Source organism: Anopheles bellator, chromosome 2 (genome assembly GCF_943735745.2).
Source record: "Anopheles bellator chromosome 2, idAnoBellAS_SP24_06.2, whole genome shotgun sequence".
NCBI lineage: Eukaryota > Metazoa > Arthropoda > Insecta > Diptera > Culicidae > Anopheles > Anopheles bellator.
Window position 1 is genome coordinate 313,255 of NC_071286.1, and position 17,758 is coordinate 331,012.

General features: G+C 49.0%; 1 protein-coding gene across 1 annotated transcript; it reads left to right on the top strand.

The window, feature by feature from the left end:
* Positions 1-12,149: 12,149 nt before the first annotated feature.
* On the top strand, positions 12,150-16,055 carry LOC131211448 (uncharacterized). Its single transcript, XM_058204914.1, has 6 exons — positions 12,150-12,787; positions 14,848-15,004; positions 15,207-15,386; positions 15,661-15,729; positions 15,797-15,883; positions 15,948-16,055. The coding sequence occupies exons 1-6, from the start codon at positions 12,150-12,152 to the stop codon at positions 16,053-16,055; spliced, it is 1,239 nt and encodes a 412-aa protein (XP_058060897.1).
* Positions 16,056-17,758: the final 1,703 nt, after the last annotated feature.

The following is a 17,758-nucleotide window of genomic DNA, read 5'->3' on the forward strand; positions in this document are numbered from 1 at the left end:
ACGGCGAAGACGGCTGCCGGTTTGCGCTAGCTATTAATTAAAATCCACAGTACGGGAAGTTTTCCATTTTCATAATTGATTACTTCATGCGCTGGTGGCCGTGTTTGTGGGTGGCTTCGGTTTCTTTTCATGCTACGGGTGTGTATCCTGATGGCGCGCGGAAGCTGAAGCCAATCACGTTTACAGATGTGGCCGGGCAAAGCCTAACATCGATGTGATTAATTTGTGATTTCTAGGACGCGGCCGTCGTTGGTGTCAACCATAAAATCAATAGCATGTTAACATTGACTTTAAAATTTAAATGAAATTCAACTTTACATTAAAATAATTCACAACGGCTGGCAAATCCCATCCTAGTAGGTAAAGAAATAATTAACCCTTCCGTTAGAGGCCTCGTTTCGGGGCTGCCACAATCTAGTGAGCTTTGGTCCACACTCAGTTATCGTTGAATCACAGTGAAGTGAAGAAGCGGCCGAACCGTGTGTCGGTAGTGTGGAAAGAATAGCAGAGAAACTGGGAAGAATAATTGTGGAACCGAAGGAAGCGAAAGTGGCGTATTCTTCGCGATTGTGGGTCGCCCGAGTTGTTGTGCACGCTTAAGTGGAGATTTATTTCGAATCCTCGACGGAGTCGGTTGTGTTGCCTTTGGGTCCTACACAAACAGAGCGACCGCTCGCAGCAACCGTTGGCGGTTTCCTAGTAACACGCTACAGCACCCGGTCCTTCGCAGGTGAACAATGGCGAAGATCCTGAAAGATGGTGGATGGTCGGACGGCCCCTGCCGAGTTCCTGGACGTGGCCGCGCACCAAGGGCACCGCCGTTACGTGCGTGTCGGTTGGCGCAAAAATATGTCATGCAACATAAAACATTAAAATAAACATATATTCATAAGGTAGTCACTCTGTGGCTCTCGAATATTCTCCGGCGGCCCGTCGCCAGTACGACTGATTGCGCGCACCGTTGAGAGAAAGGCCGCCGAGGGCGAAAGCTTCATTTCATTGCCCCGATTCTTGGGGCGCGCCGGGCTGGCTAGGTGGTCCTATTTCGTATTCATGTTCGTACGTAAAGCGAATCTTAAATTTTAAGCTCACCAATGTTCACGGATTCGCTGACGGAGGGCTGTGCGCTGGTGCGCGCCATCTTCGTACCTAGGGCAGGTAGGGCGGTGCCGGTTCCGGTGTAATCTCGGAATGCAATAATTTGAGGACACTTTGCCGGATTGTTTGGTGAGATTTAAGATTTACCTCCCGGTTGCCCGGACCGCATCCTGTTGACTTCTAATCTGCATCTGCTGATGCGGTTGAAGGTGGCTCCTCCGAACGCGCCAGCATCTGGCATAAGACCGGGCATATTTCACACCGCCAGCATATGGGGCGGGACAGGATCCGCCGCTTCAGATCCGCCGTTGTGTTTCGGAGCAACGGCAGCAATGACTTGTTCCGATTTTTCCGTTTCAACAAGCCTTCTCCAGAGAAACGGTTTTGTTGTGCGGATAAAAAGAAACCATTCGTTAGGGGCTAGGGAGTGTCGGTTTTGTTTTAGCATATCTCTTTTATGTTCCTCCTGCCACGAGGGCGCCGGGCAGATCGAGCCAAGTGCAATCCGCATGAAATGTGTCCTCCGGCAAGAAAACTGCGATGCCATCTCTTTGCCCGCACACACACGTGCGTTGATCCACGAGGGAGGTGGGATTGTACGCCATCCTTTTTATAGTACCACCCGAGCTCGCAGCAGGACGTGTCTCAGTAACGCGGCACTAGAAACCCAAACTACCACCAACCGAATCAACGTAAATCCTGAAATTATATATGAAGGTACCAGACGTCGTGAGGCCTTGCAGGTTGCCTGCTGTGTACTGGAAGATGTAGAGAGTACCGAGCCCCTAACGAGACGGATCCGTATCATGTTGATGTGCGCGTGGTTTCTTTGGCATTGAGTTCCCAATTTGAAACAGCAACAATGAATGTCATTCAATTCTGGATCGTTGAATAAATGATGCAAAGCCACAAAAGGATGGTTTGGCATACTTATCGGCAAACGATTGTTAAAAAATAATAACTTCTTGCAAACTACATGGATTTTGCAGAAATTGTTTGCTTTGGTGCAGTTCGAACTTCGCCGTTTCGCAGCACCAACGATCCGAAATTCGGGGGAATGTTCTGAAATGGAACACGTGGTTCCTTCGATACTTTTAAACCGGACTAAAAGACATTCATTTGCAAATTGTGCCATGTTTTCAATAGTTCTTTTTCGATATGAAAAGCTCAATGCTAAACTATCGTCAAAAATGTGTGTTGTTGAATCGAAATTGAATGTTCCAGTATCCTCTGGTTTTGGTGTTATTGATTTTAATGAAACCACAAAAAAAGAGGCAAATTTTGAAAAAGAGGCAAATTTTAAGCTATTGCAGCTAAACACCTCTATAAATCAAAAGAAAAAAAAATTAAAAAAATACTAATGTTGAATGTATTTCCCTCATGAGATGAGAAGAGATGAGATGAGATGAGAAGCGATGAGTTATCTCATCATATCAGATTAGATGAGATGGTAATCAAAGCCACTATTTTAAATGGAAAGTAATGCAATGGGTTGCAATGTAATGCAATAGGTTTCCTAATTGTTTAGACTACCTATGTGGTTCGGTATCTGAACTCAAGAGAGGGCGACACAGGGACACTTCAATAAATGTCATTGATGTACGGTACGATTTTCCTCATAAACTTTCTCGTTCAATGAAACCAAACGAAAATACCCAATTCTTCAATTAAATAATAACTGTTGGATATAATTAACGTTTGTTGCATACAAAAAAATTACTTTTGGCGAAACGAAGTTCACCGGGTCGACTAGTTTGTATTGAAAACTACGTACGTAAAGGAACACATCCCCAAGACCTCCATCCCCAAGACAAGACCATCCTATGTCCTCCGGCCACCCAAACCAGATGGCAATGAGGTACTTATCTGTAACTTTGTGCCGCTTTGGAAAATATTTGATTCCAGTAGAGTTCGGAAGTTTCTAGTCTCGCGGGTCCATACGAGTCATCTGAGAGGTCCTTAAATAGGAGTGAAAGGTGCAATTTACCTAGACACATGCGCGATTCGTATCGTCCCCGTCGGAAGCCCGTAAAAGTTCGCTCATAAAATAGCAATTTCGTTAGCTAGTCCTCGGGACACATGCCGCAAAGTTTCTATGACGCAAAACACTGCCTCAACGCAGATTGATGAGTGCAAGTACGAAGGAAAGGCAAATAAACACATCCCCCTTAAATGGCTCCGTTAATTACGGTGCTCTTGCTCGCTTCAATGAACCGAAACCTGGCTCGATGGACGCCGATAGTCCTGCGTCCCCAGTCTCTTTCAGCAACTTTATACTTTATGATGTGTCCCACGCTGCAGCAACCCTTCAGCCCACCGCAAATGAGCCAGCTTAAAATCCGCTAGCCGTCCCCGTGGACCGTATGTCGAAAAGGGTTCGTTGGCGAAAGAAGAACTCGGGCACGTTTCAGCTCCTGCCACCCCCAAAAGGGATGAGTTTTGATTTATTTGGAGGAATAATTGACGAGATTGATCGATGTGCCTGCGTCGGGTTCTGCCAACGGGTTTCGGTGGCAAAGGTGCACGAAATCTTGCGGAAGTCCGCTGCTGGCGGTTCCAGTTGTTTAGAGAAATATTATGATTTATCTCGGTCTGAGTCTCGGTTGAAGTCTGGCGGTCGCCCCGCGTCAGTGTCCTAGATTCGGGGCGGGGCGGGGTTGGCAGTATAAATCATAACCGACGCTCCGGCTGCTTCTATTTAATCATAAATCATATTAAAACGTGTCAACTTTTCGTTGCTTCGTGTGCCCGTGAAGAGCTAGAAATCGATTTTCCGCTTCGGAAGTTGGAAAGGTGACTGAAATTTAAGAAACCAACTACGAGCGGTATTTTTACAGTCCGTATTTAGAGTGCGAGGAAGCTTTAAAAAAACTCTGATGTGAACCAAAACAGAACCAAAGCTCTAAATAAATGAAACCACCGTGATCGTCGGTTGACCGTTGCTGTAATCGATCGTTAGCAAGACCGAGGGTCGTCCGAAGCGCAGGGCGGAGATGATGCGATAGTTGCGATTCGATATATCATCGTTGTCTTCCCATGGCCTCTTCGCATGTGCAGGAAGTGAACCAAATTTCAACGAGCACTGCAGAGACTCGCTGTGAAGCACGGTGGTCATAATTTTAAATGTTCTGTTGCTTAAAATTTCATAAAATATTTTATCCGACCTTTTTTCTGTCAAGCAACAGTTTATGGTCTATTTAATTATTAAATCTTTGCTAGAAAAACCAAATATCTCATCTCAAAGCAGAATTTCACACCTAAGCATCAAGCCTTCTTGGATCCTCTAGAACCTACAGTCAGTCATGTTGTACGTCAGAAGCGATATAGTGGACGCAGTGAGGCGAAAACTCTACGATACGATTTTCATAACAAACCAAAATTTAACATAGTTTTAATGCCCAACTTCAATTGCATCCTTGTTTATCATTCACAGAAGGGAAAACCTACGGCCCAGTGTGCAACGACGACGATGCAGTCACAAGATGGTGCCGCTGCAGTAACCAATGTATTGCGGCGGCAGCTGCCGGTACATTTTGGCCCTCGGTTCAATAACGGCCGGGAGCCGAAAGGAGTAAGCGCAGTGCCGTCGGTTCGGCAAACCGGCACCTTCTCGCTTGACCGACCTACGAAACTCATTTATCTTCCTTTCATTGTAACCTAATTGTTGTGGGTAGTAAAAATAATTACAATTATGGGTCCGCGCCGCCCAGCGCCTTACTGGCCTTCAGTACGCGGCTCTTGCGACCTCGTTCAGCGGAAAATCGAACGAAATCAAGAATGATTTTATCGCTCCTCGCAGGTCACGGACAGGCCTAGGTCGTCTGGTTGCAAACATGTCTTTCGTGTGCTGCCATTTATTTGCGATACACGCCTGTGTCTCCGGCAAATTCGGATCTGGTACCATTTTCTTAAAATAACCACATAACGAGGGCATCGGAAACTGATTGAGGAAGGATAACGAAGAAGTTTAATTATTTTCCGAAAGCCTCTAACCAAAAAAGAAAAGAGATAGGTCTGTAAATGGCGCGAATTGTCACTCTTTGTCCACTTTATGTAAAACCCGCATCAAGTCAAACCCCGGTGAAGCTGGCGTGGGAATATCGGGGGTACACCGTATCTAATAAACTTCCCAAACCCGAAACCCGGAACCCGAACAGCACGAGGTTTAATTTAATTAGTGCGCCAAACACACCCCGGTGTGACGCTTGCCGGACGAGGGCCGAACCCGGCACCCGGACCGCCACTGTTGTGGTGAGTGATATTAGAATTAGATATTGTCCCCGATCCGGGTCGCGGCAGGGGCACTTATCGAAGTCGGCCGGAGCTAGAACTAGAGAAGGTACACTTCTGGCGGCTAACTGCAGTAATGACGTCTATCTGCACGATGTGCCACGGTCGCACCCGTCGACACATGTTTCCCTGCGGCGCCGGGTTCCGTGTTCCCGGCAAGGCCCCCTCGGGTGTGACTGCCGGCCGCCGAGGACGACTCTCGCTGTCGGCGAAAGATGTTACACAGCTCACCGTATCCGGCGACTCCTAGGCCGTGCTGGCGGCGCAAAACGAGCTAACGAACGACGCAGAGCCAGCCAGAGAGGATGCTCCCAACTCCCTAATTCAGTTAATTTCGTAGCGATGCGATGAGGGCGACAACGGATCGGCTCGTGCTCTTTGGCCCAGCTGCCGGGCCATGTTTGACTTCCCCGGGTTACGCGGCCTTGTTTGCTCCTGGTGCGCCACCAACGCGCCGGCAACGACCACGACGACGACGACGACGACGACTAACGGAAGGAAGTTATTAGCCGAAGCATGCATTCTTCCAGCTCTCGGTTCCAGCCCTCGGCTCGGCGGTGGTCTGGCGGTGAAATTTCGTGCAATAATTCCTGATATAACTCTCTGTGCCCGTGGCCCCCCCAGGAAGCTGCGTGTCCGTGTCCTTCTCGAGGGCGTATGTGAACTTATCTTTGGCGTAGGCATGGTGTGCAATTCGGAGTTCGGGCCCTCGTGCCGTAAATGATAAAACTGGGCTAGCTGGCTGGCGGGCTGGCCTCCGTAATCATCATATTTCACAAAAGGCAACAGTTCGGTGGAAGGATTTGAAGGCCTCCGGGCGCCCGGGACGGGGCAAATGGGGCTGCTGCTGCGTTCATCTGACAATATTATCTCCGTTCCGGTGTCTGTTTCGTGCCAACGACCACCGGTGACTTACAAATATCAAACACTGTCGTGTTTGTTGTACGATACGAGCAGAGGGCGGCAGAAGCCTCTGGCGTGGCCGGGTTAGTGGCAGTCGAGTGCCTTAGTGCCTTCCGCCCGAAAAGCGAAGGAAATTCATTTCTTATCGTAAACGATAAAACGTGGCGGCTGCTGTGTGTGGCCCGATTTGGGCCGAAATGGAAAGCCAGAACGCACTGGCTTCGCTTCTTGATTGCTCGATCTCCGGCCCTGTCTTCAGCTTGTTGCGTTTCGGCGACAGCTCTCCGGGGGTCCGTACGGCTTTCGTCAGAGAGCCGTTGTGGAGTATTTGCATAAATTTCTAATTTATCAGTAACATGTGCAATTCTTCGCATTCTCTGCCCCGGTTACCGTTTTGGGGCCAGAAGGTTTAGCTGTCTGTTTGACCACAGTCATAATGTTACGGTGAAACGCTTTGTAAACGATTGGCGAGCCGTGTGAATGTAGACAGGCTGCTCACAAAATTCTTTGTCTTTGTGCGGGATAGCACCGGAGTTTTCGGGAGGTAGTCCTGGGAAGCGTCCAGCCATGAAACATGAATCGGAAATGTATGTCAACGGCAGGTTGGGGACATTGTGTCAAGGATAGTTTAAACATGAAAAGATATCTGTCAGCATTCTGAGCAAGGTTTATTAAACCTCTGTCCCAGAGGTACATCATACTTTTGTTGACGGAAGTGTCGTTCGGGTGGTCGTATGCTAAGTTCCGAAGGACAGTCAAATAAACTGTGTGACAGAATTAGAGTATGCGTATACGGGGTCCGAATCGATCGGAGTACTGTTACTCTTGATCCGATTAAGGAATATCAGATAATAAAGTCATTCGTTGAACTGAGTCGCGTATAATACAAAAAAATATGTTAGATTGAGGTAATTTTGTGCTTATAATTATTGATTGCTTTTCTTGAAGAACTATACTAAATCGGCTTTCGGCTTTCTTTTAGTTGCTAAGTGGTGTAGAGTTTCCTAGAAATTGATCTAGAATCGCCTATCGATGATGGTTTTTGATTGATGGTTTTTCTTTTTTACTATCACGTTGCTAGGCCATTTTGTAGGCCATAAACTTTGTGGATTCAAGTTTAATTGAGTTTCATACGTTTTAGTCATTTAAACATCATTAGACTCTGCACGAACCCATAACACTGTCATCGTGCTCCGTCGTCGATCGTCGGCTATCGGAATGGTGCTAGTGTGATGAACGGGTGATAATCAGTTCTGTCAGTATATTGCAAGCTCGTGGGATGCTTTAAATTGATTCAGGGTTCCGTTGCAGATCCTTTTACATTCCCCACCGAGTGCCGGCACCGAGGTGGCAACCTAGGAATACGTTATAGCGTTCCGATCCGACTGTAAACGACGGCAAAATGGTGTCAAGTAGGTGAATGGGGTTTGAAAGGCACATTATCTAATTCTCCATCTGGGAACAATAAAAGAGAATGATCGAAATCGACTTCATCGTAGTGAATAATTGATTAAATTGTAATGTACCATTTATGTAGTTGCCGCGCGCCGTTCCCTACGTGCCACGAACCTAGTCTCGCCCCTCTCTTAATCTTTCCAGAACATGGCACAGAAGAGACACTTAGAGCTTACGGCCAATTGAGAGCCTGAGCCGTGTGGCGGCTTGAATAAAACATCCTCGCCAGTGTCAGAGTGCCTGACAATCTCAGTGTCGTTCCGTCGTCGCCCTTTAAATACTACGCCAAGGAATTCACTCTCCGGTATCCGTGCATCGGTGGGCTGCCTGCCAATGACTGGCATCGGTTCGTCGAACGCTTCCGCTTAATGAGCTTTCGAGCGACCGTACCGTTTTAGACGACTTTTAGGTGCACACACAGGAACGGCGACAGTCGTTGGAATTGTTATTAAAGCACAAATTTATGCAAATCAATTTTTGGTACTCTATCCGTTAGACGTCACATGCAGTCGAGCGGAAGGGCACACCATCGTTTCAGAGCGATTCTCTACAGGCCACGGGACTGTCGATGGCGTCCACATGAGTGCACATTAATTTGGCTTCCGGCAGTGCTTGTTGCAGAAGAATTCTTCGTGGAATTGTGTTTTCCATCGCCCTAGGAACGGGCACCATTTGCAAGTGCCCGATGGTGGACCACTGACCGGAAGCTTATGTTATTGCGCTGCTAAAACGTTGCAGTATTGACCCTTTAAGAGCTTCCGTGCTTTAAGCTTGAAATGTGCCCTTTAGCATTGCACGCGTTGACTAATTTATGACCGCTGGGGATTTTGTGCATTCCTTAAACGGACGAAGTGGCGTAATGAAATCGAACACTTTCAATGGAACGCTGGCCCGATTGACAACATGCAGCTGATTATGTGAATTTCAATGCCTGGCCCTGGCTAGCATTCCGGCTCCGGAGCGGGAAACAATTCACACAGGAGAAGTTGAAAAATTCCCAATGCACCGAGGTTTTCTTTGGGCCGCATAAAAAGAATGTTCACATTCCGTGCGGACAGCACACTGGCATCCCGTTGTCGTAATTACAGCGGGCCGAATTCAATTTAAACTTTATCCTTAGGCAAGGGCCGGAATCTTTTGGTCGAGAAAGACTGAGAGAGAGAAAGAGAGACAGAGAGAGAGAGAGAGAATAAAGTTTCACCCTTCCGGAGTGATTTACTGTTCTATCTCTTCACTTTCTGAGTGCACTGCAGTGTGGTGGCCGCTTGGGCTTTTCCTCGAACTCAATCCCCGGGCCAAACAGGAACAGGGGCTGGCGGGGCTAAGAAACGGTTCCAGATAAGTGGTACGAGGCTGCGCGACAAAACTTCGACTAATTGCCATTTTCGTTTTCCAGCAACTTACATAAACAGTGGGAAACTTCGCGCTACCTCCGCGCCGGGTTAGCCCCGAACGGCAGCTTGAGGAAAACACATTCCGATTCGAACGAATGATCGCATAAATAACTAGCTAACGGCAAAACGATCGCTTGTGATTGCTCGGTGCCAAACTGTGTCCTGCCAAAGGCGGAAGAAAGTGTGTCATGCCGTTCGACGATGCTTTCAGCGGAGTGGACTAATTTGCAGTTACGTTCGCGAAAGTGTGTCCGTTCCGTTCATTTCGTTGTTTTTCGGTACAGAGAAAATGATTTAAATCGTTAACGAAATTTAGCAACAAAGGCTACAATTTAGTATTCATTGCAACTTACCTAACTTAATTAAAATTTGAGTTGGGCAACGTTGGGCATGTTGACCACTTGCCCGGTTGCCTTTCGGCCAAACACTCTACTTTGCATCGCACCGGGGAGTTACTTTCGTAAAGTATGTTTCGTCCAACGTTCCTTTTGACTTGTTTTAATTGCACCGACTCAAGGGTCCCCCTATGCTGCCCTGGAAAGAAAACAGTTTAAAGTGTAAAATAATCTCTCGACTCGCTCGGCTCTCTCCCTGCGCTAATGTGAAAGCTTCTTCCTGTTCCATTAAACATCAAGCTGTAATGCCGTGGCCCCTGCCGTGTCGGTTTTTGCCGGCACTTTGGTGTCTTTTGCATCGCATCGTGGCGCGCATGGGGGCGCCTGGTGTCGCACTCCCGAGGCCACCCTAGAACACTGTCGAGATGCGTATGATTAATTTATGAGGCGTGGTAAACTGCGCAAAGTCGCTTCGCTTCTTGCTCCACGCTTTCCGTGCCACTGAGCGAAGTCATTGGCACCGCGCCGGGTGTCAGTGTCGTTTCCGAGCCGGACGCGGGATGGCAGCCCAGGATCCGCCGCTGGACGAGTCGTTCGATGTGTACGGTTCGATACGGGTGTTCTATTGGATCCTGAAGCTGTGCGGTTTCGCCCCGTACGAGCTGGCAAGTTTCCGCTCGTCTGGAGCGCATCCCCGCGCGACGCTATTCTACACGGCGTGTTTTGCGGTGCTCTACTCGGTGGCCTATGGAGTGTTGATGTACGGGGACGAGAGGACCGGATTCGCCCGGTCGATGATTGTGGGGAACGGCGAACGTGTCTACTTGTCGCTCAACTTCTTCGCCACCATGTACGGCGTAATGAATGCGTGCTCGGTGAGGGACAAAATCGAGCAGGTGCTGCGGAAGTTACACCACGTCGATCGAAAGGTAACGTCTTCGTGCGCCGCTCCCAGCTGTAAGTAATCCAAAGTTATGAACCCTCAGGCCGCGGTGCAGTGGAAGCGATGCGTTGATCACCACCGATTCTACCGGCAAATTTGGACTGGCGTTTATCTGACCACGATTGTGCTTCCCAGCATTATGTATGGATCCATGATCATCTGTCAAATGCAAGCCGAGACATGCCAAATGCAAATGGTGCATTTAGGGCTGTACTCGTTTTTCCTCAACTCCTACGTGCTACTCATGCTGGAATGCACCGCCTTCGTGGAAGCAGCCCGGGCACGGTACCGGCTGGTGAACACGTGCTTCAGGTGAGTTCCGCTCAAGAACGCCCTTAGCGTACCGGTTTTAATGAGAATGGATTTTAGCATGCATCGAATCTGCTTGAATCGGTTAAACATTTTCACCGGGAGTCGAATCTTTCTGATTCGGTTATTTTTTTCACGTCCCGAAACACGAATAACTGCACGAATGGCATGTGCTTGCGAGAGAAATGTGTGAAAATGGAGGAACTAATCGAACGCAGCCAACAGAATCCTTCGAAAAGTCCTTCTCAACGAAACAGAACCTGCCACCAAGAACAAATGTTTTGACAACTTTTTACCGAAAAAAGGCTATTAATCATTCAATTGCCAAGAATGAAAACACCCTGTGCATTATGATGGCCATTAGGCGCTCATCTGTTTGTCGTTCGCATTATAGATGTGATTAATTTACGGACACGACCCGCGTCTTCGCAGCATAAGTGTCGGCCAGCGAAGGGAGCGCGAACGCGAGTCATTAACACCGTTGCTGACGGATCGTTTTCACAGTGTCCGATGGCACCGCGCGCGTTTGTTTACTAGGACTGGCCCAAGCAACTCAACACCCTGCGCTGCGCTTCCGGTCGATTCGTCGATAGTTCCCCTTCACCCGTTTGGCGTTTGGCACTACGTCTTTCACCTTCTCGAGCCGCCTCAGCGCTTCAGTTTCGTTTACGACGTTCCGCGTGCAGGCACGTCGTCCCGACAAGGAACGCCAAAATGGTTCGCTGGTTTCACGTCCGCAACGTTCACGAAACGATTCGCCCGTTATATTACCTCCTGAAGGTGACTGGTCTGGCTCCGTTTTCTCTCCAGCGTCCATCAACTGCCAATGGCTGGGGCAGAAAAGGTTGCGATCTAGTATACGTTGCATTTTACAGCAGTTTCTACACGTACGGGATTTGTGCGTTTCTTGTGTCGGCCAACTCGGACCACGCGTACTTCTCGAAGATACTGATCGTGTTGGAAACCGGCTATATGGCCTGTGAGTGTGTGTCCACGAATTTTGCCATCATTTTCGCGTGGTTCGTGAAGCACCGGGTTCTGGACGTTCTTAGCGAGCTGCACTGGATCGACGAACAGCTCGGCGGCAGCCTGCGACACCCGATTGACCATCAAAAGCAACACTTTCGACTGACGATGGCGTGCTGCCTGATGCTGGGCTCGTACATCTCGTTCGTACTGATCACAGTGCTAAGTTTGGCGTTCAAAGTGAACATGCTGAACACACCCTTGCTGGACATGGTTGCCGTAACGATATCGAGTTACTGTTTTTTCCTGCAAATAGTACAGGTTCTAGCCGTGGCGATTCTGATCCTGACGCGCTACTGCGCACTGAGTGAGTCCTTCAGGTGAGTGGGCAAACGGAAACAGGGGTCGTGGACCGGTAGTCCAATTTTCGGTGCCAAGGGCCACTTAGTTGTGGTAATGTCTCTGCAGGGCGAGGACGCGTTGGTGGCTTTCGAGAGTTTCAGTTTCCTGGTGAAGTGCCTGGGTGTCAATCCGCCCATCTCTTGTGAACGCAAACGGGCACGGTGTGGCCACCAATGTCTCAACGTACTGTCGATCCTCCTTTCCACGGCATTCTACAGCTACCTGCTGGCTTCGTCGCTAGACTCACAGCTGCTGAAGGTCAACTGGAAATCACTGATCATCGCGCGTTTGCACGATCTCTACTTTATTCTCCGCTACCTCACCGTGATCGTGGTGCAGCTGCATGTCCTTCGAACTGGCGGTGAAACAAATCGCCTGTTTCGTGCGCTCAACAACATTTCCAACGCCATAAGCCTGCTGGCCAATCGTAAAGGATTCACTTGCACGGTGCACTACTTCGGGACGATCAGTTTCGCCAAAAGTTTGCGCATTTTCGCCGTAGCCTATCCGTTGGTTTGCCTAATGGTTTCCAGCATAATGATCAACACGTTCGAATTGCAGCCCTTCGGAGGTAGCCACTTTCAGTTCGTGCGCATTCTGTACTTTGAAACGTACGTTCAGCTGTGGTTACAGGCAACATTGGCCCTGCTGTTGGTTCATTCACGGTACGAGGCGCTGAAAGAGTTGTTCGGGTAAGCAACGATCGATGTTCAGTCTCCGATGATTTTCACCAGCTGCCACTGTTTGTGCTTTACATTAGTGCCACCTACGGCGTGTGGTTCTGCGCATGTTGACTTCCATTGTTTACCATTCTATCACAATAAACAAACAAACGGCGTGGATCATATTTATGAGCCACTCGTTCCCGGGCGGCGGTTTCTTCTCGTTTTGATTCCACTCACCGTTTACTATCAGTTCGGCGATTGAGTGCAATGGTTTGGTTTGCGGTTCAGGATGTGTTTGAAACAGTGCAACCCTTTCTCTATCTGCAAACCCTGTCGGGTTTGGCGCCGAATTGCGTCGAGCGCTTGGTGACCGTCCGTGGGCCACTGCTGCGTTGGCTAGAGTTCGTTTACGCAGCACTTTATGTGGCCGTTTACTCATACGCACTGTACCTGTTTCTGTACGTATATAATGTGGCTCATATTCACACATCGCTCATCGTGGGACGGATTGAAAATGGCTACTTTACGTGCCAATATGTTTGTATTGTGTTTTCCATCCTGTTTGGTTGGGCTATCAAGCGGAAGGTGGCGTTGCTGTTGCAAATGCTGCACGAGTTCGATCTGCACTTGCGTTCCTTCGCTGCGCCGATCGATCACCGAAAGTTGCATCTGCACGTGAGTGTCTTCACGCTGGCAACCGTAGTCTCGTTCGCCCTGTTGCTGATAGTTTATATACCGCACATGATAGAACTGGCTCCTCAGGTTGAGCCACAGCTGAAAAATATCATCCCCACGATCCTGTTTATAATGTGTTTTCTTCTGCAATGTGTCCAATTTTTGGTTCATCTGCTTCTCATCTCTGCCAGATACTGCGCTCTTAACAGTACCTTCAGGTAAGTTGTTGAGAGGACTAGAGTTCGAAGGACATGGGCTTGATTGTTTGCATTACGCATGACTGAGCTAACGAACTTAACTGGTGGCTGGGGCTTACCCAGTTCAATGGTCACGGTTTCCCATTTCCCGCCACTGCATCTGGGCCCGTTATTAACTACTCGTGCCCTGAAAGCTGATAGTTCCATTTGTCTGTCGCCGAAAGGTGTGGCAGTGTTTTAGGAAAAGTAAATAGACAGAGACAGAAAGGAAGCAAGCATAATTGATTCTAGTACTGTGCTCGGGCCCGGTCTGTAACACAAGCTGCCACACCCCGAAGCAAATATAAACTACCCATCGAGGATGGATTGCCGTTTTGGGGAACCGCTTGACCTGGCAGTTTGTCGTCCGTGCTCGCTACGAACGGAGGGAGAGAGAGAAGGTTCCCCGTTTTCTTAAGTGGATTGATCCGTGCGCCGCGATGGTGTACAAAGTGCTGCAAAAGTTTAACACAGCCAGCTCGACGGAAGCCTTTCGGCCGTTTCTGGTGCTACTGAAGTGTCTGGGGCTGGCACCTGTCTTCCAGAATGCGTCCAATAAGCGATCGATTTCGGTGTTGAACGTTATCCTTTTGCTGCTGATTGGAACGCTCTACGTCAACGGGCCCTGTCGGCAGATGCGTCGGGAAATGAGGCGCTTCCAAGCGTCCCCGCTGGCCGTGAACAGTCGCATCTTCACGTACCTGCTCGGGACGCTGGTCTATCTGCTGACGATGCTGGTTCACTTCCTGCAGCGTCATCGACTGGCGACGCTCCTCCGGGCGTTTCACGCCATCGATCAGGACCTGCAACAGGTCGGCGTGAGGATCAACTACCGGATGCAGCGCTTTCTCATCATTTCCGGCATGGTGTGCTTTCTGTGTGGCATTTTCGGCACCCTGACGCTGGTCTACGTGTACAAAATAACCGTCCTAAACAATCAGCCCCAGTTTAATGGCCGCTGGTACTACAATGTGTTTTCGTTCGTCTACTACAACACCGCGTTCCCGGCCATCACGAGCTACTTCGCCATCATGCTCTGGTTCCTGCTCGTTCGCTTCCAACGACTGGCCATGGCAATTAGGTTCGGGCGGGGCCGTCCAGACTTCCGAGTTTTCTCACCGGCACCGTGTGTGGTGGTGCTGACTGATGGGCAATTGTTAATTCCCCTCGTTCCAGAATGTACTTCCCAACGAGCCCCTCGGCCATCGGGAGCCGCGGTGAGTTCGCGATCTGCAGCGAGAAAGAGCAGATTAATGTGCTGAAGCAAATCAAGATCCTGCACGACAAACTGAACGACGTCGTCGAGCTCGTTAATTACTGCTTCTCGGTGCAGGTAAGGGAATGCGAAAGAAAAGCGAAGCATAACAAGCCACGTTTTGTCAGGCAGTCGAGGAGCATGCACTACTTACCGGAGTGGTGTCTCGAATGGTGCCGGCCCGGCATGAATGGGGCAGGTCACGACTTGGCTAACTTTTGCCACTCGAACCTCCTTTCTTTTGCAACGTGTCCAATTTCGCGTCGCGGCCACTCATCAGATCACATTCTGCGTCGGGCTGTGCTTCGTCATCGGGGTCGTCTGCTCGTTCGGCCTGTTCCGCGCGTTCATCTACCGCAACGAGCTGTTCTACATGGGCGTATTGAATTTCATCTGGTACATGTACTATCTGTTTTTCGTCCTGTTCTTCATCGCCGTCGGGAGCAAAATAACGCGCGAGGTAAGAGCATATTTTGCGGACAGCCACTTCTATTAGCTCGAGCAGGTCCTTGTTTGTTTGAGTTGAGTTGCCCGCTTCTGGGACTAAGGCTAAATGGCACAAAAGATCTTTTCATTTGCTTCGTCTGGCTTTGGTGTCTTCTGTTGGAAAATAATTTTCACTTACATGTAGCTTCTCGTTAGGCTCCCGTTGCCATCAATCATTTTCGACTGTTTTGCGCATTAACCGCTCGATGACATTTCCATCGCGTTCTGCACTTTCCCACGCTCCACAGGGCAAACGAATCGGAATCCTGGTGCACAAGGCCATTAACTGTTCCACTTCGGAGGGCGTGATTAGAGAAGTATGACTTTCCGTTTGTCGGACATCTTAAATATCGTGCCCCGTTCTTATCTCCCTCTCTGTTTCAGCTGAACTTGTTCTCCCAACAGTTGCTCCATCGCAGTCCCGTCATCACGTGCGGTCTTTTCGTCTATGACTGGACACTTTGGTACACGGTAAGGGGGACGAGAGCCGCCGAGTTCTCGGAGTCGACGACTGAAGCTCATTGCCATTTTGCAGATGATTGGCGCCACGGCGACGTACCTCATCATCTTGATACAGTTCGATGTCTCCTTTCCTAACTTGGTTAACGTTAACGCAACTGCGGCTTACCGTCACGGCACATAGAGCCGCCGCTCTTCACGAGCAGTTCTCGGGACGGGCCACTTGAACTGTGCCAATTAGATGCCACAGTCTACGTCTACGCAGTTTTCGTCGCAACACAACCGAACCGTCGCGGTCAGAAGGTTTTCGTGGAACGGCGCGCTTTTCCAGGAATGTCCTCCCCTTCACTTGCCGTGTGTGTCTCGTGGTTTTTTTTCCAACTACGTGCTGTTAGGAAAAGAAAGAAAGATGGTGGTTAAGTGGGCCGCAACAGAGTTCCAGCCAAATCAGCATCCTTTTGGAGCAGAATTGTGCTTTCATGCAACTTTCCAGGCACTGTCCGCTGCGAGTTGCACAAATACTAATTTAAATTAAGCATTCCAATGGCTGGCGACGCTCAATTGGCATAAGAAATGGACCGATTTATGCACACACAGCTCGATTGAAGCTTTGTTGCTCCGCTGCAAAGGAACTAGAGGAACTAATGCACCGTGCCACGCTTGACAGAATGTCACAAGCCACAATTCTTTCGATGTTATGAGTAACCACAATGCATTACGATGTACAATCAGTAGCGATAATAAAACCATAAACATTTCTATTGCATTACTGAAGACTTCTACACAATTTGGTTCTTCTGGGAGCCGGACAACTATGTTTCTGGTATTTTTCGTCCTTTAATGCTTTGCGGTTTGGTGCACCGTTGGTTAATGTGGCTTGTTAATTGAATGTTCCGAATGCACCGGGAGCATCACCAAGTGCCGTTGGGTGAACGATTCAATCACTGTCCATAAAGCTGTTGAGGCAGCAAGAAAATATGTGTTTCAATTTCGCCTCCTCTCCACTTTACGGCGCAATATATTTCTTAACCCTTCCTCAATTTCTGGAGGTCCCACAGAGGGTCTCTGGTAGCGAAACGGTTTCGCTTCGATCCGTCGGTTATCTGCGAGAAGATGTAGGTTATGACGCTCCTATTTACCCCCGTAACGAGTTCATCTGGCCCGGGACTGCAGGACTTGCAGGAATGCCATTTGTGGTAAATGATGGGAACACTAATGGGGCAAGAGAAGCATCCCGAGGTTCCAGAGAGCAGGATCTGACTTTCACCGTTTTGTCCGCCGTTGGCCTTCGGTGCTGCACCAATCGATCGACGGACTGGGATTAGATGACTTTGGTCAAATGGGAAGCCAAAAGAAAGGGCACAAAATTAGTGATACAGAAAATTGCATATCGTATTGATCTTCGGCGGGAGAAACTCGAACTTTGCCGGACACGGCGGGGTGATAAGAACGCTTTATGACGGGACTAGAAAGTGGGAGCTCAATCGATGGGCTTCGGTTTTTGTTTGAATAATACCAGTACCTATCCGATCCGGGCGCGCAGATTCCACCACTTTGCAATTCTAAATATTCCTCAAACTGGGGAGGTCCCTTTTTTTCCCCACAAAAGAACGAACGTCCATGGTCGTGGGTGCGTGGAAATTATTCGTGAGCCTTGGGGGCCCGGTTTGCAATTTTTGCATGTTTAGTCGACCGAAAGCGACAGAAAGCCACCAGCTGGCCGGCTGGCGAAACAACAACAAAAAATCCGAGTTGCAGCACAAAAAGTGAACGAAATAGAAATGATTTTTGATGAAACTTTTCACACGAGCGCCCAGCTATGAATTTCCAATCAATTGACCGTGCCGCTCGGAATCATTTAACAGCCCGGCTGCAACCATTTCGCTC

Coding starts and splice junctions, on each gene's coding strand:
- LOC131211448 (XM_058204914.1), top strand. CDS start 12,150: ATGTCTCTGCAGGGCGAGGACGCGTTGGTGGCTTTCGAGAGTTTCAGT. Junction 15,730..15,796: donor CGGAGGGCGTGATTAGAGAA/GTATGACTTTCC, acceptor TCTCTGTTTCAG/CTGAACTTGTTCTCCCAACA. Junction 15,884..15,947: donor ACTGGACACTTTGGTACACG/GTAAGGGGGACG, acceptor GCCATTTTGCAG/ATGATTGGCGCCACGGCGAC.